This window comes from Dendropsophus ebraccatus, chromosome 6, assembly GCF_027789765.1.
Source record: "Dendropsophus ebraccatus isolate aDenEbr1 chromosome 6, aDenEbr1.pat, whole genome shotgun sequence".
In the NCBI taxonomy this organism is placed as follows: Eukaryota; Metazoa; Chordata; class Amphibia; order Anura; family Hylidae; genus Dendropsophus; species Dendropsophus ebraccatus.
The window spans coordinates 86302206-86326549 of NC_091459.1; the positions used below are offsets into that span (position 1 = coordinate 86302206).

A 24344-nucleotide genomic window follows, 5' to 3' on the forward strand; every position below is an offset into this window, starting at 1 on the left:
CTTCTCTCCATATTACACACAGCAGCAGCCTCTCTCCTCTCCATATTACACACAGCAGCAGCCTCTCTCCTCTCCATATTACACACAGCAGCAGCCTCTCTCCTCTCCATATTACACACAGCAGCCTCTCTCCTCTCCATATTACACACAGCAGCAGCCTCTCTCCTCTCCATATTACACACACAGCAGCCTCTCTCCTCTCCATATTACACACAGCAGCAGCCTCTCTCCTCTCCATATTACACACAGCAGCAGCCTCTCTCCTCTCCATATTACACACACAGCAGCCTCTCTCCTCTCCATATTACACACAGCAGCCTCTCTCCTCTCCATATTACACACAGCAGCAGCCTCTCTCCTCTCCATATTACACACACAGCAGCCTCTCTCCTCTCCATATTACACACAGCAGCAGCCTCTCTCCTCTCCATATTACACACAGCAGCAGCAGCATCTCTCCTCTCCATATTACACAGCAGCCTCTCTCCTCTCCATATTACACAGCAGCCTCTCTCCTCTCCATATTACACAGCAGCCTCTCTCCTCTCCCTATTACACACAGCAGCAGCCTCTCTCCTCTCCATATTACACACAGCAGCAGCCTCTCTCCTCTCAATATTACACACAGCAGCAGCCTCTCTCCTCTCCATATTACACACACAGCAGCAGCCTCTCTCCTCTCCATATTACACACACAGCAGTAGCCTCTCTCCTCTCCATATTACACACACAGCAGCAGCCTCTCTCCTCTCCATATCACACACAGCAGCCTCTCTCCTCTCCATATTACACACAGCAGCCTCTCTCCTCTCCATATTACACAGCAGCTTCTCTCCTCTCCATATTGCACACAGCAGCAGCCTCTCTCCTCTCCATATTACACACAGCAGCATCTCTCCTCTCCATATTACACAGCAGCCTCTCTCCTCTCCATATTACACAGCAGCCTCTCTCCTCTCCCTATTACACACAGCAGCAGCCTCTCTCCTCTCCATATTACACACAGCAGCAGCCTCTCTCCTCTCCATATTACACACAGCAGCAGCCTCTCTCCTCTCCATATTACACACACAGCAGCAGCCTCTCTCCTCTCCATATTACACACACAGCAGCAGCCTTTCTCCTCTCCATATCACACACAGCAGCCTCTCTCCTCTCCATATTACACACAGCAGCCTCTCTCCTCTCCATATTACACAGCAGCTTCTCTCCTCTCCATATTGCACACAGCAGCAGCCTCTCTCCTCTCCATATTACACACAGCAGCAGCCTCTCTCCTCTCCATATTACACACAGCAGCCTCTCTCCTCTCCATATTACACACAGCAGCCTCTCTCTTCTCCCTATTACACACAGCAGCCTTTCTCCTCTCCATATTACACAGCAGCTTCTCTCCTCTCCATATTACACACAGCAGCATCTCTCCTCTCCATATTACACAGCAGCCTCTCTCCTCTCCATATTACACAGCAGCCTCTCTCCTCTCCATATTACACAGCAGCCTCTCTCCTCTCCCTATTACACACAGCAGCAGCCTCTCTCCTCTCCATATTACACACAGCAGCAGCCTCTCTCCTCTCCATATTACACACAGCAGCAGCCTCTCTCCTCTCCATATTACACACACAACAGCAGCCTCTCTCCTCTCCATATTACACACACAGCAGCAGCCTCTCTCCTCTCCATATTACACACAGCAGCCTCTCTCCTCTCCATATTACACACAGCAGCAGCCTCTCTCCTCTCCATATTACACACAGCAGCCTCTCTCCTCTCCATATTACACACAGTAGCCTCTCTCTTCTCCATATTACCCACAGCAGCCTCTCTCCTCTCCATATTACACACAGCAGCAGCCTCTCTCCTCTCCATATTACACACAGCAGCCTCTCTCCTCTCCATATTACACACAGCAGCCTCTCTCCTCTCCCTATTACACACAGCAGCCTTTCTCCTCTCCATATTACACAGCAGCTTCTCTCCTCTCCATATTACACACAGCAGCAGCCTCTCTCCTCTCCATATTACAGTGATGAGTGAGTACTAAAATGCTCAGGTGCTCGTTACTCAAGACGAATATCTCCCGATACTCGAGTGCTCGTTTCAAGTAACGAACCCCATTGAAGTAAATGGGAAACTCGAGCATTTTTGCAGGGGACCCAAGTTTGGTAGAGGAAAGGTCGTGTGAAAACCTGTCAACCTCAGAAATTGATGAAAACACAACGGAAATGGACAGGAAACAGCAGGGGCAGCATGTATGGATGCCTCAGAGGCTGCCTAATGGCACCATTATGCCTAATTCTGGGCAACAGCTGGGGGATACAATCTGTTGGTGACTGCACCTATACACCTATAGCAGTAGTGAACTTAAATATGGCTTGAGTAACAAAGACAGAAATCTGGAAATATACTAGTGGTCCCAATAGTTTTGGGGGGGCTGTGAGATACAGCCTGTTGGTGGCTGCACCTATACACACACTCTGTGACACCCCCTTTACACTGTGGAAGCAGTAGTGAACTTAGATATGCCTTGTGTAAGAAATACAGAAATCAGAAAATATAGTAGCGGGCCCAATAAAATAGTCTTAGGGGTCTGTGGGCAACACCTAATGTCCCCTTTCTGCCAGCAGCCGATCACCACAGTGTGCTGGTGAAATCGTGGTAGCTGCACTGCAAGTCTCAGCCAGCAGTCTGTAGTAATACAATTTGAAAAGATTTGAAGCCCTTACAAGGGCTGTTTGTTTGTATTGCTAGTATCCTCTGCCTACTGGAACGCTAATTCCCTCCCTAAAGCAGCAGCTCTGTCCCTAATCTTGTAAGGCGAGCCTAGGCGGCCAAGATTTTTTTATGGCAGGGTCATCTGATCTGGCCAACCAATCGCTGCTATCGACATGTATGGGTCCCATGTGATCGCAGAATGTACTAAAGAGTCTCCTGCATGTTTATTGGCTGAGAAAAAGCGCCGAAACTTACAGGAAACGGATGATGAGTTTTTTTCAAGTATCGCGAGATGCTCGTCCGAGTAACGAGTACCATCGAGTACCCTAATACTCGATCGAGTATCAAGCTCGGACAAGCATGCTCGCTCATCACTATTAATAATAACTCTGTGTGTACAATGTATGGAGGACAATCTGCTATTGTCTACATGATTTTTATCTATAGGAAACCTTTCTAAGAACATAAAAAAGATGTTTTCTCCCTGTTTCCATGTGGCATTCTGGCATCATACTGACACAGTAAGGAAAAAATTTATTTATACTTTCATTTGAAATCAGAGGCATACAGTATGGTTATATATTTGTATGTGCATGATAATATGGTCATACTTTAGACCTTGTGCTTGATATTAGTTCTCAATATGTTTTCTGCAAACAACGGTTCTGAATATGTTTGCTGCATTGTAAGCAACATAAGAGTTATTACAGCAGAGATTAGGGTCAGGGTGCACTGACAATGCAGGGGTGTTGTGTGAAAAATGATGGGATTGTACACGCCATGCTAAGTTAGAAAACAAAACTATTGGTCCTTGAGAGAATGTGGCCTCAAGGTTTTGTGGAGTATATAAATATATGCTCACAGTTGATAACATTGGTTCTTTGAAACTGGATTTAGATTCACCTACTTACTGTATATTCGGTTGTTTGTTCACAAGTCATTACTCTCCATAAGTTAGGATGATCATTTTGTATGTAGCCCTATACAGTTGCAGAAGGAATTATGGGATCCGTACTTTTGTGGATGCAATCCACAAATAGTGATTAGATTATCATTAACCACATGTTTTCATTTTTACGGATCAGCAAATAATACGGATGCAATACTGATGGAATTGCTAATAAAAAATAGAGGATTGCTAATAAAAAATAGCGGACTCAAATTTGCGGAGACAAAAAATATACTGACGTGTGAATAGACCCTTAGACATCCTCATACTAACTCTCCCTAGTGATATAGGGGTGTTAGTAAATATCTTCCTACACATTAAAACAAGGGGGAAGAGCTGGCACACATATGCAATGTTTAATTATATGCTGTGAATACATAAAGGATCTATAAAACAACTCATATGAGACATGCATAGAACAGAAATTCTATTTTGGTGAAATATCTTATAGTGCAGTCAGCAGGTTTTACAAAATGAAAAATGTGCTTGAGGGTATTTTTCTATTTGCAGTACTGCAAATCTAACACAAGCTCTTTGGACATTATCAAACGAGCTAGCATTGCAAAACTCCAGCATTTGGTGTCAAAGTGTATTTACAGACATCCATTGTGAAGGAAGACATTTTAAAGCTTAAATGGAAATTGTGCTGATGATTTTACTAGGACTAATCTTGTGCAGGAGAGTAATTCTAGATATTCGATTAGAGCTCTGACCACAGTCTCATCAATAATAGTCAGTAATCACAAACTCCTATTGTAGAAGTTTAAAAGGCAAAAAAGCTTACTGTATATCAGAAAAGCACACATTATGGTTGAAAACATATAAGGTGAAGAAAGTTTTTGCAATGGCCTAGTGGGGAACACTAATGTGACTGCTATATCCTTTGTATGCCATGGTCAGACTTAAAAAACTGACGATTTTCATGCAAAAACTGCAATTATTTTAAGGCCATGTTCACATGGCGTAAGACACCGGCCAGTGTGAGAGAAGATCATCCCGGCCGGTACTGCAGTACTCCTGGCCAACCTGCTGTATGTAACCTGTAATATACACTACTGCACCCAACATCTCCTGGCCAACCTGCTGTATGTAACCTGTAATATACACTACTGCACCCAACATCTCCTGGCCAACCTGCTGTATGTAACATGTAATATACACTACTGCACCCAACATCTCCCGGCCAACCTGCTGTATGTAACATGTAATATACACTACTGCACCCAACATCTCCTGGGTAACCTAAGTATTGCATTGATCAGTATGCGCAATCGACTAAAAAGTGTATTAAAAATTTCAAAACATTTTAAAAAATATAAACAAATCCCACCCATAGTAATAACTGAAATCACCCCCAATTTTTCCCAATAAAAAGATGTGGTGAATTTGTGAACAGAATTGTCAATAAATTATCACATTCCCACATGGGGGGAAAGGTTTGGGGGTGACATGGCATTGTGTGTGTGTGTGTGTGTGTGGCGGGGGGGGGGGGGGGGGGCAAGTTGACCCCTTGCACCAGGGCCCATGAAACATTAGCTACGCCCCTGTAAAGTATTATTCACGGCCGTGTTGCAAATTGTTGTGTGAACATGGCCTAAGGCTACAAAATATATACAAATGTTCTTCCAAATATAAATGCTTTCATTCTCTGGTGCAAAGTGTCAAAGATGTGTTCCCCAGCCCCTGAAGTGTTGCAAACTGAAATGCCTCATTGCTCCTCCTCCCAATTCTTATTTGACTGACAGTCAGTATAACCTTCCAGCCCTGTGTTAGGAACCGGACAGCAGGACAAGACAAGACAGTGAGCCCTAAGCTCAGCCCCGCCCACTGTCCTCTACCTACTTGCCACTATCCGCCCTAAGATGGCGGCGATCAACTGGACGGCAGTCCCTGCACTGGCTAGGTGAAACACAAATACAAAACAGACAGACAAACACAATGAAGAATAGTCCACAAGCCGGGTCACAACAGTCGGGCAGCAAAAGTACAAAATCAGGATCCAAAGGCGTAATCAGAAAACAGGCAATATGATCAGGGGCAGGCAGCAAGCAAGGGAGGTCAGAGATACAAAGCAGTAGTCAGGAGATGCAAAGAAACAGAATCCACAAGCAGGCAGAGACTAAGTCAATAACCAGCAATAAGTGCACAGGCTGAGGTTTCTTATATAGGAGACCAGGACTCTGGTCCAGAACGTAATTGGACCATCCCCCTGATCTCCAAGCACAGACAGCTGAGAACAAAACAGATCCACTGGCAGGAAGACCTGTCAGTCACAGCAGAACCAGAACACAGATTAACCCTGACATGGCCAGACAGAACTCAGCAGGTGAAGTCGGGTGTGTCTCCCAAAGAGAGCAAATAAACCAGTGTTCAGACACAGCAAAACAAACCACAGAACAGAATAAGAGAATATCAGCGCCTTCTCGGCCGCACAGCACGAGCAGAGGGATGCATAACGCTCCGCAAAGATACCATCCTGACACCCTGATCACGGTTTCCAAATCTAATGCTGTGCTGTGCATTCAAAGTGTGCAAGATTTGGAAACATCCTCAGCCTCCAGCTGATTATCAAACAGGGATAAGATGCCTAGGTAGAGCCAAACGCTGACCTAAAGGGACACAACTTTGTCTAAGTGGTGTGAGAGCTATTTGAATATCCTTTCTAGAATTTCCATGGAAGCAAGAATGGCCTCTAAATCTCCACCTGTCTTTATGACGGACTCACCTTATGAAGAACTAGTATCCCTTTGACCTCTGTATTATTGAAGCACAAACAGATAACATAGTCAGCAGTTTGGAACATGAATTGTAGCTGACAGATTCCCTTTAAATTTGATGTTTACTCATGGTTTACTAGGTCCTATAGAAATGTTTTTATTACCAAACCAACTATATAAAGGCATTACAGGGTGATTTATTATACCCATACATATTGTTTGCAATTGATTGTTAAGTAATACAGAGAACAAATTGTAAAATAATAAGTTTCATCCAGCCAGAACACAATGAATTCCTTCAGTTCAATAATGTGCAAATCATTAGTATTCATAGCAAAAAGAGGTTTTATAACCTTTGTTCCTGCTCTATAAGGCATAGAAGTAGGTAAACTGACATTAATACTGAGAAGTCTACGACATATAGGGAATGTATTATCATATTTGTTTTACTCATTAAATATCTGTAATAAAACACTCATTTTTCTAATCTGTTTTAGCATTCAGTTTGATGGTGATCGCTCATTGTAAGCTTATGGCGCGGATCGCAATTACTGGTACGCTGGTCATTGTAAAGGGTGAGAAAAGCCAAAGGAAGCAAATAATAACATATTTAATCATTTATTAGGAAAGACTATCTGCGGCATACAGAATGACTCGTGAAGTATACGATACCTATTGTATAACATTGGGATGACAGCTACAAAATAAAATTTAGATCCCACATAGGGAAGTGTTTATCAGATACAAGAGATTAATGTGATAGTAGACTATTGACATCAACAACAGCGCATGGAGAACAAAGGGCTTAGACAATTATCCTTGTCTCCTGGGCAATATTACACCTAGAGAAGGTCATGGATCAATGTTTTTGCACTGTACAAGCAGTATTATGTCCATTACGGAAGTATAATTTAGTTGCCTTAGTGTTGTGAGGAAATTGTAACAAGCAGAATTAAAAAAACTGAAAAGCTGAGGTACTTGTTATTAAGGGGCTATGCCTGGCTATAAAAAATGTAGCTGCTTCCTGCAATAAACAGCAATACTCGTGTCCTCAGTGTGTGGTATAACTGTTGAGTTCACTTAAAGTGAATGGAGCCAAGTTGTAATACCACACACAACCTGTGTTGCGCTTTCTTTTTAGAAGAAAACAACTATGATGTTTAATCCTGCATAACCCCTTTAACCCCTTTAAGTCCTGTTAAAAGGTAAGTACAGACTCTAACCAACTGTTCCCAGAGCTCAAGGAATGCAAAGAATAAATCTCATTTTCCCTAAGGGGGGGGGGGGGATGTTATCATATGCACAAGCTAGTGGACAACAAAAAAAAGGGGCAGATTCTCCCCTTCTCTGTGGCATACAAGGCGGGGGCGTTGCCTCCTCCCACACCTGATTTATGAAGGGTTATGCCTGGAAACAGAAAACTACACTTGCTTTAGAGCAGTTGTACATTTTTTGTGCAATGCCTGCGCCAGGCGGAGGGCCGGCCAGCTGTACTTAGAAGTGTGTGCCTCCTAGTAAATCCAGCCAGGGGAAAGGGGATGGAGCTTTTTCAAAAACTGGCTTACTAATTTACATATTGATTAAAGTGAAGATTTAGCAAAAACTGCCCTAAGGATGATGGTAAAAAAAATATGTTTATTCTCAAAGTCCCATGTGCTATGGGATCATAACAGCAGGTTAGAGTTTTCTAACCTGCAGTTAGTTTCCCTTTAATAGCAAAGCCAGAATCTCTCTCTGGCCATGTTCAGCCAGGGTAAGACAACAGTCGTTATTTGACACGACCATTGTCTTACATGTGTCACCATTACGATACTGTAGTATCAGCCGGATGAACATCAATTAGAATGCAGGCACATTCGGGTGTGCCTACGCTACAATTTGCCATAGCCCACAATGTAAAGTACGGCCGGGAGCCATACTTTACAATGTGAGTACAGGCTATCTTGTACGGCCACTGTTCACTGAATAGTGGCCGCACAAAATAGACCTGTCGTATACGCCGTGATTCCATACATTGTAATGTAATTAATCACAGTCATTAAACAGTGGCCATTGTTGCGAAAGTCCATTATGAAGAAGTCGTCCATTATGAAGAGGAAGGTAACAGCATCCACAAGGTGATACATTTGCAGAAAAATCGGCTGTATTCAATCATGGCATCCATAAAAGTGACGTTTCAACCAACGTTTTTTTTCTTAAGCTCAGAAAAAACAATTGGTTGAAACATCGCTTATATGGATGCCATGATGGAATAAAGCAGATTTTTTGCAACTGTACCACCTTGTGGATGCTGTTACCTTCTTCTTCATAATGGACTCTTTAGCCCCAATGAGACACTGGGACTGATAACATTTGCATCTTTATGAAAATACATCTTTTTTAAAAATGAGTACAGCCTAGGTGCCGACTAGAGAAATGCTTTGGTTACTATTGTTTCCTGTAAGTAGAAAGGCTTTAGAAGGGATATTGCCATCTCATGATGTTATCCCCTATCCACAGAGGATAACAATCCTAAATTCTACTATTGATGTTTCGGTTTTGTTTGTAGAGTGCTTGCCATTTGTGTTTTTTATTATTTAAACTTTTACTTTGTATGCTTTTTGCAATATTTATTAGTCTTATAAATGGATCATATCATGTGGTCCTTTGATCGCTTAAATGAAACGTCGGGATTCTAATGTGGTGCAGTGCTCTCCTCCTGCCTGACAGCTTCCTTATGACAGGCAGCTTATTAGAACCTAATAGACTTCTGTACGGGGAAGAACTGGAAGCTGTTGTCAGTGCTCTGCCTTCCATAGTACCCTGCAATTACATCACAAATGTCTGTGTGTGACTGCAGCCATAACTGTGCTAGACTATAGACACATATGTCTATCTGAATTTTGTGTCCATTCCATTTCTTTATCTTGATTTTTTTTAAGCTATTACTTTAATTCTACTTTTTATAAGAATCTAGGCAGAAATATAAACCCTATTAAAATATTACTATTATTCATGCAGAATCAATTCTCCTTGAGGCCACAGTGGATCAAAATCTTTTTTTATCATAATATTTGACTGTCTAAGTTGGTAACGTTAAAGGTTTAAGCCAAAAGGCAATATTCAGCATAAAGCGCTTTGCTACATTTCTCAGATTTATTTTCTACATCTGGATTTCCATATCAAGATGAAAGACGTTCAATTCCACTGCTTATTTTCATGCTGGGAATGCTGAATATACCAATTTCCACATCAAACCCATCGGTCTGTATAATTTGTGTGTTTCTAAAGCAACGTTCCCTTTTTATCTGAAATCAGTTTTGCTCATGGCATATCTGTAGTTCATTTTCATATTTCACTGCCCATCTAGTTGATCATATACATTTAGTTTTTACAAATTAGCTCAGTTATTTCCTTGGCATTTGTCTCTATACTGGTTATTTAGATGCCTGCCTTCCCTAACTCCTTCATAGCTCTCTTAGGCCATTTTCACACCTAGTTTAGTGTGTGTGCAGGGAAAGCTCCCAGTATGCATCATAAACATATCCATAGACCCCAGGGTTATCTGTAAGGAGTGGTGCAGAGAGATGTGCTATTTATCAGAGCCACATACAGTAAATTTTTTTTGAAAAGTTTACCACAAAAAATATGTTGGGGGGGGGGGGGCTGTGTCCGGAAAAGGGACTGAGGGGGGTCAGTGCTGTCGATGAAAGAGGTGCTGAGGGGGTCATTGATGCTGGAAAAGGTATTGAGAGGGTCGCTGCTAAGGGGATCAGTGCTTCAATTAGAAAAGGTACTTAGGGGTTCAGTGGTGTCGTTGGAAGAGGTTTTGGGGGTCAGTGTTGCTATTAAGAGAGATATTATGTGCACTGTGTGGTGGTATATGGTTGGAGTTATATGTTTTCTGTGCGGTGGTATTTGGTGGTGTAATATAGGTAGAGCCCTGAGTAGAAGAAGTCTAAGAAGCCCTGCCCTAGACTGACTCAGTAGCGGACTCAGCTGGCCAATGAGCAGAAATGTTTTGCTGTTGGTGCTGTTTCACTGGTCAGCAGCCTCTCACATGCCGTGTATACTGTGCACATGACTGAGGTGCTGCAGCTCTGCCTCCTCTGCAGTCTGCACGCACTGCTCCCTGCCTCTCCCTGACAAGCGGTCCAGCACTCCAACAAAAAACAGACCAGGGCATGTATAGGAGAGGGGGGCTTAGTTTAGAGTTTTGCTATGGGGCTCCATGAATTTCGTATAGGCCACGGTTCCTTATGGATTTTCTACCAATTTTTCTGCCATGTGCATGAGATTTCAAAACTCTCGCCCCCTGTACTCTTACTGTTAATGAGCAAGTTAATCCTCCTCAGTGGCTCTGCAGGTGGCCACCTTCTTTATCTTTGTCCCGACTTCCTATACTAAATATATTACAAAGTATGAGATAATTTGATTTATCTTTATTTATGCAAACCTGGAAAGCTCTCTCGAGTTCATGCATTACACTTAATACGTTCTGAAATGGTGTAGTAGTTGTTTATTTAACCACTGGCAAAGAATGAGAAACTTAAGTGGATCAGTTAATACATCTACAGTACTTTCTACAATTCTACTCTCTCCATTTTGATTGTAATAGCCAAAAACACGGAACTTGTTAATTGTACGGCAGTTGAGACATGAGGCTGTTAACAACAGTTCAGACAATATATAACTATCCAGCGCCCTCTGCTGGATGTATAAAAAGTGTTGCTACAGCAAAAAAATGTTGAATTATCTACTTCTGGGATATTGTATGCACACTGCATCAGACTCTCCTAAAGCTATGTTCCCACAACATCTTTTTTAGGTTAAAAAAAAAAACAGCTATTATTTTATAATAACTACTGTAAGTATTGATCGTGATCATTATTAACAAAAAAAACGGCTAGCCTAAGTATGTTTTATTAAATTATGAATTATTAAATTTATAAACATGACATGTACCGCCTACTCACTAATTATGCAAATTTTAGACAAGAGGGTTCTGCACATAAATATTATTATTATTATCATCATCATCATCATCATTATTATTACTACATGTATTATTTTGCCAATCACAGTTATAGCTTATCCATCCAAGAAACACTTTGAATCCCCCCAAACCCCTATACCCAGAAAAGAATTAGTTATGCTGTGCACAGTGGCCCACCATCTTGCAGCACCTGCAATTAATATAGATCAAACTGATACATTACAGCATACAATCAAAGATTTACAGTATATCTATACCCAGAACATACAAATACATTAACTAGGCATGCACCATTTATAGTGACCTGCAATTGTTCATAGAAGAATACTGTCCTGAAGAATTGACTGTGTAGCCCACCACCACCACCACCACCTATATAAATGAAAATTAATAAGAAATAGCAAATTCAAGCGAAGAATCTGCAGTTGAAGGGCTTTTTTTCTATTACTAGATATTGTATCATATATATATATATATATATATATATATATATATATATATATATATAGTAGATTTGTGTTTACTTACCCTAATGAGGTGCTCTCCATACTCTGTTAATGATTTTCCAAGAATACTAGCGCCTCATCAATTGGCAGCCAGGGGCGGGGGATGGGGGGACCAGGTGAGCTGGGAGAATGCACAGGCAACACAGGCCCTGGGAAGACTAGAGCAGGTAGTGCACTTGACAATGTGAATATGGTGTAGCTTGATATTTTCAGCCCCAGCAGGGTGAGGCATGTATTGTTACATATTGAGAAACATGCACACAGAGAGGATATTAGATGAAGGAACTGGAAATTATGCTGCTTCCACTCTATGATAAGTGGTGTCCATCGGACATACTGTAAATGTCAGGGAAATACCAGACATATATACAATCATGGCATCAGGGCAGTTTCTAGGGCATTTTGGCAACAGGGCGAATCTTGATAAAAGTGCCCCCCCTCCCCCTCCAGATCCCCCACTTCCCCCCCCCCCCCCCCCCCCCCCCCCCCCCCCCCCCCCCCCCCCCCCCCCGCCCGCATCACTCAGTTCAGCCCTGGGGAAGGAAGGGTGGCTTTTATCAAGATTCGGATTACTAGGAAAAAGCTGTGTGTGTACTGCGGCATAGAGCAGTGTTGCACTCCTAACAGATAAAGTTCTACTGAACACGAAATATACAAAAACATCATTCAGGGACTTACAGGTGATATAGGGCCTATATACTATCCTATACTATCCTAAACACAGTCCTGTGTATAGGATAGTATATAGGACTGTGTATAGGATAGTATATAGGGCTGTGTATAGGATAGTATATAGGACTGTGTGTAGGGTAGTGTATAGGACTGTGTATAGGATAGTATATAGGTCTGTATTATACAGCCCGATATACTATCCTCTACACAGTCCTATACACTACCCTACACACAGTCCTATATACTATCCTATACAAAGTCCTATATACAGCCCTTTATACTATCCTATACACAGTCCTATATACTATCCTATATACAGCCCTATATACTATCCTATACACAGTACTATATGCAGCCCTATATACTATCATATACACAGTCCTATATACTATCTTATACACAGTCCTATATACTATCCTATACACAGTACTATATACAGCCCTATATACTATCCTATACACAGTCCTATATACAGCCCTATATACTATCCTTTACACAGTACTATATACAGCCCTATATACTATCCTATACACAGTCCTATATACTATCCTATACACAGTCCTATATACAGCCCTATATACTATCCTATACACAGTCCTATATACTATGCTATACACAGTCCTATATACAGCCCTATATACAATCCTATACACAGTCCTATATACTATCCTATACACATTCCTATATACAGCCCAATATACTATCTTATACAGTCCTATATACTATCCTATACACAGTCCTATATACAGCCCTATATACTATCCTATACACAGTCCTATATACTATCTATACACAGTCCTATATACAGCCCTATATACTATCCTATACACAGTCCTATATACTATCCTATACACATTCCTATATACAGCCCAATATACTATCTTATACACAGTCCTATATACTATCCTATACACAGTCCTATATACAGCCCTATATACTATCCTATACACAGTCCTATATACAGCCCTATATACTATCCTATCCTATATACAGCCCTATATACTATCTTATACACAGTCCTATATACTATCCTATACACAGTCCTATATACAGCCTGTATATAGGACTGTGTATAGGACTGTGTATAGGGCTGTATATAGGACTGTGTATAGGGCTGTATATAGGACTGTGTATAGGGCTGTATATAGGACTGTGTATAGGATAGTGTATAGGACTGTGTATAGGGCTGTATATAGGATAGTGTATAGGACTGTGTATAGGGCTGTATATAGGACTGTGTATAGGGCTGTATATAGGACTGTGTATAGGGCTGTATATAGGATAGTGTATAGGACTGTGTATAGGGCTGTATATAGGACTGTGTATAGGATAGTGTATAGGACTGTGTATAGGGCTGTATATAGGACTGTGTATAGGGCTGTATATAGGACTGTGTATAGGGCTGTATATAGGACTGTGTATAGGGCTGTATATAGGACTGTGTATAGGGCTGTATATAGGACTGTGTATAGGGCTGTATATAGGACTGTGTATAGGATAGTGTATAGGACTGTGTATAGGGCTGTATATAGGACTGTGTATAGGATAGTGTATAGGACTGTGTATAGGATAGTGTATAGGGCTGTATATAGGACTGTGTATAGGGCTGTATATAGGATAGTGTATAGGACTGTGTATAGGGCTGTATATAGGACTGTGTATAGGGCTGTATATAGGACTGTGTATAGGGCTGTATATAGGACTGTGTATAGGACTGTGTATAGGGCTGTATATAGGACTGTGTATAGGATAGTGTATAGGACTGTGTATAGGGCTGTATATAGGACTGTGTATAGGGCTGTATATAGGACTGTGTATAGGGCTGTATATAGGACTGTGTATAGGGCTGTATATAGGACTGTGTATAGGGCTGTATATAGGACTGTGTATAGGGCTGTATATAGGACTGTGTATAGGGCTGTATATAGGACTGTGTATAGGATAGTGTATAGGACTGTGTATAGGGCTGTATATAGGACTGTGTATAGGATAGTGTATAGGACTGTGTATAGGGCTGTATATAGGACTGTGTATAGGGCTGTATATAGGACTGTGTATAGGGCTGTATATAGGACTGTGTATAGGATAGTGTATAGGACTGTGTATAGGGCTGTATATAGGACTTCAGCCACATAACCCAACCCCTTCCCCCCCTCCGGGAAAAAAACAACAACAGCATTATACTTACCTAATCCAATCCTGGCATGGAGCAGGCCTGTCTCTTCTACCCTCTTCACCTTGTCGGAGGCCGGAGGGATCCCCCAGGATGCCCGATGACGTAATTCCTGCGCCTGCTGCGGGATCCGTCATCAGCTGCAGAGACACGGGGCCGCGCTGAGGACATCAGTGAGGGGTGGAGGGAGGCTAGTGCCCGGAGCCCCGTGGTGTCCAGGGTAAGAGGTCCTGGTTGGGCAGGGAGCAGGGGGGTTGCTGGTAACATCGCCGATGCCATGAGTGCGCAGGGGCCGGGCGCGGTCGGGCGCCGCCGGGTGCCCCCTAGCTGTCAGCGCCCCGTGCAGTTGCCCGGCCCGCCCGTTTCTAGAAACGGCCCTGCATCTTTCATAATGTATAATGGTTTCAATAATAAAGAGTATACTTATTTTTTAACAGATTCAACTAGAGAATGGTAGAATGGTAATAGTGTGAATTATTTCATCCATCAATACCACCTGAACAGAGCCAAATGCCACATTTCTGGCCTCCTTATGCTGTGTTTACACGGAACGATTATCATGCGAATTTCCACGATAACGATTGAATTAGAACAATAATCGTACGTGTAAACGCAGCGAACGATCAAGCGACGAGCGAGAAATCGTTCATTTTGATCTTTGAACATGTTCTCAAATTGTCGTTGGTCGTTCGCAAAAAATTCACAGATCCGTGTAAACATTCGATCACCGATTTAACCTATGTGCGAGATAGGCTTAAGCAATCGCAAAACGATCGTAAAAAGATTTTTCCGTACGATATATCGTTCCGTCTAAACGCTGATCTTTATTAAAAAAAATTGTTACTTCGAAATCGTTAATCGTACAATCGGGCGAATTATCGCTCTGTGTAAACCCAGCATTAGGGTCTATAGATCTGTATTACACATATGCCAGGTGTTTTTGTTCAATGGATACTGGTTATCAGTGCGTGTGAAACCAGCCTTAAACTTACTAGATGTAATTCTTCTTGTGTGTACACAGACAGTACAGGAAGAATGAAACTGTACTGTCATTACATAGAGGATTTTTGGCCACATAAGCGTCTGAATCACTTAATTGCCACCATTTATAATAGAAATTCATTGTACCATTTATAATAGAAAGCCATCAATCGCATATATATAATTATCCATTAGAACAAAGAATATGTATTAAGACCGATGTCTTAGTGTCAGAGGTGGATTTATGATATGAACTGTATTATGTATCTTATCAAGTGTAGAAGATCATTAGAAGAATCCTGAAAGGTTTAATTAAGTTCATCCTCTACCTTATTTAGCCTCTTCCTGAACTGCAGTTTGTGTAGATCCTCTAGGGAACGGCTCTTGCAGAAGGAAATGTTCCCTAATGGATGTAATATCTTCATAGACTCACATGCTGGAGCTGCTTGACAGGAGGAGGGCAAAGCTGAGGCAGCAGATAATTCATTTATCCTTCTGTTACACATGTTAACTAACAGCAGCTCTAATATTTGTAAGAAGTCAGAGAATCAATTCTACTTTGTAGAAAGGAAGTTAAAGGAGCGCCCCCAAGAAAAAAAACAATACACTGTGTAATGTCTAGTGCAGGGCCTTAGGGGCACTGCACAGCTCTCAGATCTGAGAACTCAATGGAAAGAATACTTGCAACATCCTCTCTGGCCCTAAACTAAGATGGCATGCACACATCCACAAAAAACTGTTTGCGCACAATGTTCTGCGGAGTGGTGCTCCCCATGGCCCCTCCCACTGCTCCCACGCACTGTTTGTGTGTGTATTAGCGTTGGCACTCGCTTCCACCTCAATATCGCGCTGTGTAATATGGACTTAAGGCTGTGTTCCCACACTCAGGTTTTGGTTGTGTAGCGTCCCACTACGGGTGGTTTTCTGTGTTTACACACCCAGGTAAAACTAGTTCATTCAGATGCCACAGCTAGAGTACTTAATTGCTGTGCCCTACTCCAGCCACTAGGTGTCTCATTCCCCCTGTGCAAAGCTGCAGTCTAAAAAGGAAGCTTTAGCTTACACTCTCTCGCACACACACTTCCTTAGTTGGGTGGAGTTGGAGTCTAGACAGGGAAGAGACAACACCAGTTCCAGAGAGAGACTACAGCAGCTATGCACTGCTGAATTTACACCCGGGTTACCCAGACAAATAGGAACACCCCTTGCCTATGCTGTGGATTCTTCACTTCAGGACAGTAGCCCCCTAGGAAGGGGAGGCAGTGGGACTGATCCGCAGTAGAGCACAGATGCAAGTTAGCCGCTCTGTACTGACTATGCTCCACTATGTGGGAAAACTTCCACTAGTTAGCTTCACCAAGAGACAGAGGCCTGGGACTCGTACTACCTTGCAGGGCAGTCACCGATACTATGTAGGCAGAAGGCAGTCATATAACATTGACTTATCTAAACATGAGTACGAGGAGTTCTTCAAGATAGGGCAATTAAGCAAGGGCTCCTATCTGGCCCCTATCTACTGCTACAGTTTATTCCTACTTTATCCTTACTTCAAGCTACTGTGAAGATTTCTACTGTTTATTGCACTTTACCAAAGCACTGTTATATTTTTGTATTGCACTGAAGATTTTTTTCAAGTAAAGTTTAAGCCTGTTTTATCCTAATTGACTGCCTGGGCTTTGTCACATGACAAAGACCAGACAGTCACATAATCATGTAAGTTATAGTTATGTGAACACTCAAAAATTACCAGTAACATTGTGTGGCGATTGGTGACTACATTGAGGGTATGGATTCACCCCCATGCAGGGTCTGCAGTGTGGGAATGCTTCCTAAGTACAACAGTGTAACTTCTTTTCTTGTAGTGTTCCTTTGAGAAAAACTAGGTTTTGAAAATATGAGTGGATAGGCTCTTCATGGTCAGAAAACAGCAGTCATGTGTGCTCTTAATCAGTGTTGAGGATATTCCAGAGAAAGAACACATGTGGTGATGCCTGATGCCCTGGCTATAACTATACTACCTGTGAAATACTAAGGAAATACTCAAAACTTGACTTGCTGGAGAAAAGTGAGGTCAGTATTTAAGGCCATATTACACAGTGCGATTTTCTGAGGGAAGTGAGTTCCAAACTGCCAGCTAAGCACTTACCTCCCTTCTTTCCCTGCCCACTGCCTGTGCTATTACACGCTCAGACAGAGAGCGGGGAGCACTCCAATGATCCTTAGGGTACTATTCTACGAAGCGATTTTATAATTAACAATAAACTATCTCAAACGACCGCTATGGGGAACGACCTAAAATCCTTCACCCAATTACACGGAACAATGATCATTAATTATGATCCTTCTTGCCGTCGTCCTGTCATCGCTACTGCGTTCGTCGCTACTGCGTTCGTCGCTACTGCGAGCGACAATACAACGTTTTATTACATGCGAACAATTTGCAAACGATCAATGATAAAAATAGATCCCAATTCTATCAAACGACCAATGATGTCTGCTATTACATTTAATGATTATCGTTCAAATCCGAACGATCTAACGATTTTTCTAACGAAAAACGTTCTGTTTAATAGGGCCCTTAGATTGATCGGGCGGGCCATTGAAGTCAGTGGCGGTCTGCTGCTGCCACTTCTATTTCACAGAATGACATGCAGTCCGTCAGAAATCTAGAAGAACAAGGAGTGACGTCAGCGGCAGATCAGAGTGATGGTCGTTTCACACAAAGCGCAGAGCTTACTGTCTCATAGCATGCAGTCTCACAGAGTCCCTGCCTCAAGAGTAGTGTGAATGGCGCCTATCTATCTTGAAGACATAATATGGGTGACGTCCCCACTGAATAGCTAACAAAAGCTTGTTATCACAATGTCCCAGATACCAATTATCTCTTCTATTTATGTTTCTAGTTTTATCATGTATCATTCATGTATCCGTGTGTTTACCAGAAATTGTTTAGGGCCTGACTTTAAATTGTGATTTACCAGGTTTCCAGGTTGTATACAATGTTGCCCCTCTAGATGTTGCATTCTATCTGCTATTCATAGGTAAATGTGTAATGTCCACAGATAGGGATAACATGATTTATGTCCCTGACAGCTGTCTACCTGGCATTGTAGTCAGCAGGGATGTCACAATGTATAAAAAGCTGTAACAATACAGACACTAGACTTAGAGGTTAATCAGCCTTCTGCCAGAAGTCCCAGAGTGCACTGCTGCTCTACAATAGGTAAGGATTACATGTTTGTTGTAATGATTTATTCAGGCATACAAGGAAACTCATGTCGCTTTAACAATAGCAATAGCCAGAATTTAGTTACATCAGAAAGAGGAATCCATAGTGATGCAGCTAAAGACAATGCAGCGTCGGCAAATACTAGAGATCAGAAACCTACACTGCAGGGTTCATTTATAAAGGTGAGAAAACTGCAGCATAAAGAAAGAGGTCGCCAGCTACAGCATGGCTTTTGCAAAATTCTCATATCACCCCCAGATGCTAAGAATACAGTTTAGGCATATGTTACAGCTGGACCACTGCTGATTTAGCCATCATTATAGCTTCTACAGAGGTCAGCACTTGGTTTTCCCACACTTCTACAGTAAATGAAAACTTGTCCTAATAATAAAACTCTGATGTGCTATATGACCAGGCAATTGTGGCATTCAGGTCTATAGAAGAGCTTTGGGTGCTCTTAACAGATATACCAAAAAATTGGCTAAATGGACATAAAAATTTGATAGAAGAAGAAACTCAAGGGACTATACTTCCAGCGAATTTTTACCTCCATCCAAAGGTACAGGGTGCAGATTTACCATTAGTAGCTACTTTTTGCTTCTCCTGTTTTAGTGCAAGTTATTTTGTAATTGAGCTTGATATATCTGGAGTGTGCCTGCTAGTAAATCTAGTGCAATTAATCCCGGCCGATGTTGCTGATTCACAAAAACGTCCGTGATTAATTCAAAAGTTACGTGCCCTGTAGTGCCATAGGGAATTACAGCACACAGTATCACAGCGGATTTCAGAGACAAATTTAATCCATGCCCTCATCTACTGATCAGGTGGTGGTCAAACCACCAAACATTTTAGCACTAAACAATGCTCAGTGGTCCTATAGAGGATTAACAGAGCGCTGGGCACATCATTCATTTTGGGAATAATGTGGTTCCCATACTCTGAATTGTTGGAAGCCCTGCAGTCAGACCCCCACAAATGAGCTTGCATGCCATCTCCTCCCCCCCCCCCCCCCCCCCCCCCCCCCCACTGCTTGATTTGGAAGGGGGGGTACAGCTTGCTGCTCCTTAGGAGCTTGGGAAATCCTCTTTGACTCTTCTTACTAAATAATAAAATCATTTGGCTAGGTTCTAGAATCACTGACAGATGTATGAAAGGTATTGTGTGTCTCCCTGATCTAACAGCTTTCCAGCAGTGTCATGGGTTGGAACATGAATTGCAGCTGAGTTCCTTTAAGTTTACAATGGTGTATTGGGTATTGGGGGTAAGTGGATACTCTAGGGTCTACTCTTTGAGAAATAGTAGGCTGTCTATGTTTGGGTTTTTAATGGCTATTATTTGCCTTCAACCTCTGTCAATCAAATAGGATGAAGGGGATTTAGTGAAGACATTTATAGTATATCCCTAGGATATGCACTTATTTTCTGATCAGTGAGGGTCTCATCCCTAGATACCTCACAATCCTGAATATAAAGTGGCCTCCATACTGGTCCATGTACAATGGCACTCTAGGCCACCTGCTCTACAGGGAACTACAGCACAGCTTCATTCAACTCCTATAAGCACATCCCTAGACAAGTGATTTTATATACTGTAAATTGTGTTTTATTTGATTTTCCACCATTCAGGCTGTGTGCAGTTTATGATTATCCTGGTGATTTCAGGACAGAACTGCTGTATCATATAATTATGCTGTCTGCTGAAAACAATTGCATTGTGTACTGATGACTGCATCATTTTCTTCATTGTTCTGCCTTTTACATCCTTGCAAAGTTTTAATCACAAGAATTTGTTTCTGGGTCTTATTAAAGATCCTAAATAGCAATGTTAAGGTAATACAGTATAGAACAATTGCAGGTATTGTCTTGTGTTACTATCCTTTATTTACAGTTGGTGGCACCATTAAAGGAGATTTTACAATATTAGGCTATGTTCACACTACGTATGTTCCGCAGAAATCAATTTCTGCGGTACTTACGTAGTGCTGCAGGCTGAGGGAATCCCGGCCCGAGTGTATACACATAAAATACACTCCGTCCGGGATCCCTGGCGGCATTGTAGAAAACTGACAATGTCAGTTTTCTGTGGCCACTTTTCATTGAATAGCGTCCGCAGAAAACCCTGTCAGTTCACACAATGGAGCGAACAGCTCTGGCCGCACGCTTCATTGTGTGCTGTGGGGAGTTCTAATGCGGGCGCACACGGATGCGCCCGCATCAGAGCTCAGCGGCGCTAAAGATCATCCGGCCGGTACTGCAGTACCGGTCGGGATGATCTTCTTTGAGACTGGCCATTCCGTGACCCCGCCGGGTCATGGAACGGACGGTCTCTTACTATGTGTGACCATAGACTAAGGGTACTATTACACGGAACGATAAGCGGCCGAATCAGCCCTATCCGGTCGACTATCGCTCCGTGTAATAAACACAACGATCAGCCGATGAAAACGATCATTGGCTAATCGTTGATATAGGTTTGAACCTACAGTATAATTGTCGGGCGCCGACTGCACATCGCTATGTGTAATAGCGGTGCGCGGCCGGCGGCTGACGATATGAAAAGTGCATACATTACCTGTCCATGCTGTAAGGACCACCGCAGCCAGTGATTGGCTGAGTGGCCTGTCAGCTGAGACAGGCCGCTCTGAGGCTGCAGCGCGCAGGACCCAGGGAGAAGAGGAGCCCTGCAGCATGGACAGGTAATGTATGCAGTTTAAGCAAAGGCTGCAAGGACACGGTAACGATGTCCATGCAGCCCTTGTTAAACAATTATCGGGCCGTGTAATAGGCCCAGTAAACGAGCGTCGATCTAGCAGATTGGCGCTCGTTTACAGTTATTATCAGGCCCCCATCAGCCTGTGTAATACCACCCTTACACTGTAGGTACTTTACTTAGTGCCTGTGGTAACAGAGACATCTCAGATACAAAACTTCAGCTGATCCCTTATTTATTCTCTGAAGATTGTAGAAAGACATATTGGGGGCCCATATGAGGGCAGTGGCAGGGAGTCAGAAAATAGTCATAGTAGTATAAAATTGTCATATAAAGCTTTATGGCATAACTTGCTCTGGATTTATAGTTTTACAGTTTGTGGCTGTGGGTCAAACGGGCTCCAGATGTATAGAGCATGTGCTACATTATTGGCCATTTCATACCCAGTCAGACTAGTCCAACACAAACAAAAAAAAAAATCATAGATGTCATCTTATTTTACAGTTTAGGCTTTTGTGGGCATGCCTTCAGAAACAAATTTACACACAAGTCTGCAATACTTTAGCAAATCTGGCACATGTCTAGTAATCTATGTGCCATCATTACCAACAATAAAATAGTTGGTACAAAGTCACTTTTCAGACGTGATCAAGTAAGTTCCTTTATAAACAGGGTTACATTAAGCACAATTATACACTTGAACAACAATTGGAGGTATTTATCATTACTGCTTCCTCTATATTTTTTATAGCATACTTACTATGCATTTGAGCCATTTTTGTTTCTCACTTGTTTTGCTTCCTGACATCTTATGGGGCTGTGCCTTAGGGGCCTTAGGGGCGCCTTAGGGGCAGTAAGGCTTTATGAGGGGATGAGAAAATTTACAGTACTAGCAAAGCGATTTGCTAGGCTCGGCGGTCAGCTTGTCAGCTGGCTGCCTTTTAATTCTGTGCTGCTCCTCTCCAGGTGCCTGGGAAGGCTGGATCCAGTCCTGGGAAACTGGGAGAAGTTTCTTAGGACTGAATTCAGCTTTCCATGTACCTGGAGCTTAGAGGAATGGAGTTCTAAGGCAGGCAGCTACCAAAGTGCTTTGCTAGTACTAAAAATTCACTCATCCCTAGTTTTTGAGCATGTGTATTATTTTCAACTTTTTTGTAACAATCCCTAAGTTTATATAATGCTTTTTATATCACAGATATATAAATTCTTTCAAGCAACCCTGCTTTCAATTTTGTAGTTCCTAAAAAATTGTAGAGGGGAATGCTCCAAACTCATTGTGCATCAAGTGACAATATAATGAATCTGACGCATTTAAATTTGGCACAAGGAGCAAGCTAGAAAAGTGGGGACATGATATCTTCTGCTTAGAATCTGCAGCCTTGAGGGTATGTTCTCACATGTTGAAGTTTTGTTGCATTAATGCAATAAGGGGAAATGCAGTAACATAATGAAATGAACAATTACTGCAACACAACTTAAATATATTGCATGAAATCTGTAACAGACATATGAATGTACCCTTATGTTGCCCCTCAAGGTTACTAGCAAGCCTATAAACTAGATCATATTAGTTGTCACCCACCAAAGGTTACAAATTAGCTTTAAACCCCATAATTTCCTCACATTTACTCCAGTGACTTAGACAAACTATAAAGTTCATCTACCTGTAGAGCATTCCAGTTTCCGCCTTGACTGTTTCCTTCAGGGACAGCCCATGAACATAAGCAAACCTCTCCAGGTTCTTCTGCTCCATGCTTGCATTCAGTGTCATTGCATAACGTCGTAGTGGAAGGCAGTTTTTGGAGACTGCATTTGGCTTTTTCCCCCTTGCAGTTTCATTCCCTTTCTGCCCAGCAATTTTAGGGTTTGGTATATCAGTGTAGGTTGGCTTATACAGATGCATTTTCCTTGGAAGGCCTCTGCACTTAGCTTTTATTCCTCTTGTCTTGCATGGAAGGAGAGTGTTGTGTCTAGATTCTGCCTTAACAGATCTAAATGTAGGGAAGCAAAGCTCCTATAATAAATATCATGGGAATATGCTGCTCTCTGCCTTTCCCAGTGGAGCTGGTTGTCACTGTTACATTTTTATTAAAGCTATCATGTTGTGGACCTCAGCCAGACAGTAACTTATTTTCTATGTTCAGATTATCCCTAGTCTAGTTTTGACAATGGGGATAAAGTTGATCCCCTCTGGGTACACTGGTTTTCCCACGTCCTTATATTTAGGTAAAGCACAAACATTTTTGCGGGATACAATCCAAATGCTTGTTCTCATAGCATCTATTTAAGGCACTGACTCAAACAAGCCATTTAAAGGGCAGATAACTTTTGCAAGGGCAGTCTGCATGGCAGATGGAAAAAAACAAGCTGTCCTTGGCCAGTGGTATTTTATTTCTACAACACAAAGGGTTTGATGCTTATGATTACACTTGTGGCTGGCTTTACAAATGGAAAGAGGTGCAGTATTAAAACACAAGAGCACAGATGAGAGGTGGACGTCAAATCCAGTCTCAGTTGGATTACATTTGGAACCAACAGTTGAGCACAGGCCACCTTTATTGGATTGGGCATATATTATTAGGACATTGTGCTGCTGCGATTATGCAGAACTCAACAACCTGTTACATTACACAAATAATGCTTAAATAATATGCTTAACTCTTTGTATGAAGGCAATAATAAAAGTATGAGCAGTTACCTATAGAAATAATAGAA

The 24344-nt window shown here is 42.1% G+C and overlaps 1 protein-coding gene across 1 annotated transcript in view; it reads right to left on the reverse strand.

The window, feature by feature from the left end:
* KCNAB1 (potassium voltage-gated channel subfamily A regulatory beta subunit 1) overlaps positions 1 to 23564 on the reverse strand; it is a 214543-nt gene extending 190979 nt beyond the window's left edge. Inside the window, exon 1 of the mRNA XM_069975298.1 lies at positions 23294 to 23564. Within this exon, the coding sequence (XP_069831399.1) occupies positions 23294 to 23532 (239 nt within the window). The 5' untranslated portion in view covers positions 23533 to 23564. The remainder of the gene's footprint in view (positions 1 to 23293) is intronic.
* Between the last annotated feature and the right edge of the window lie 780 nt (positions 23565 to 24344).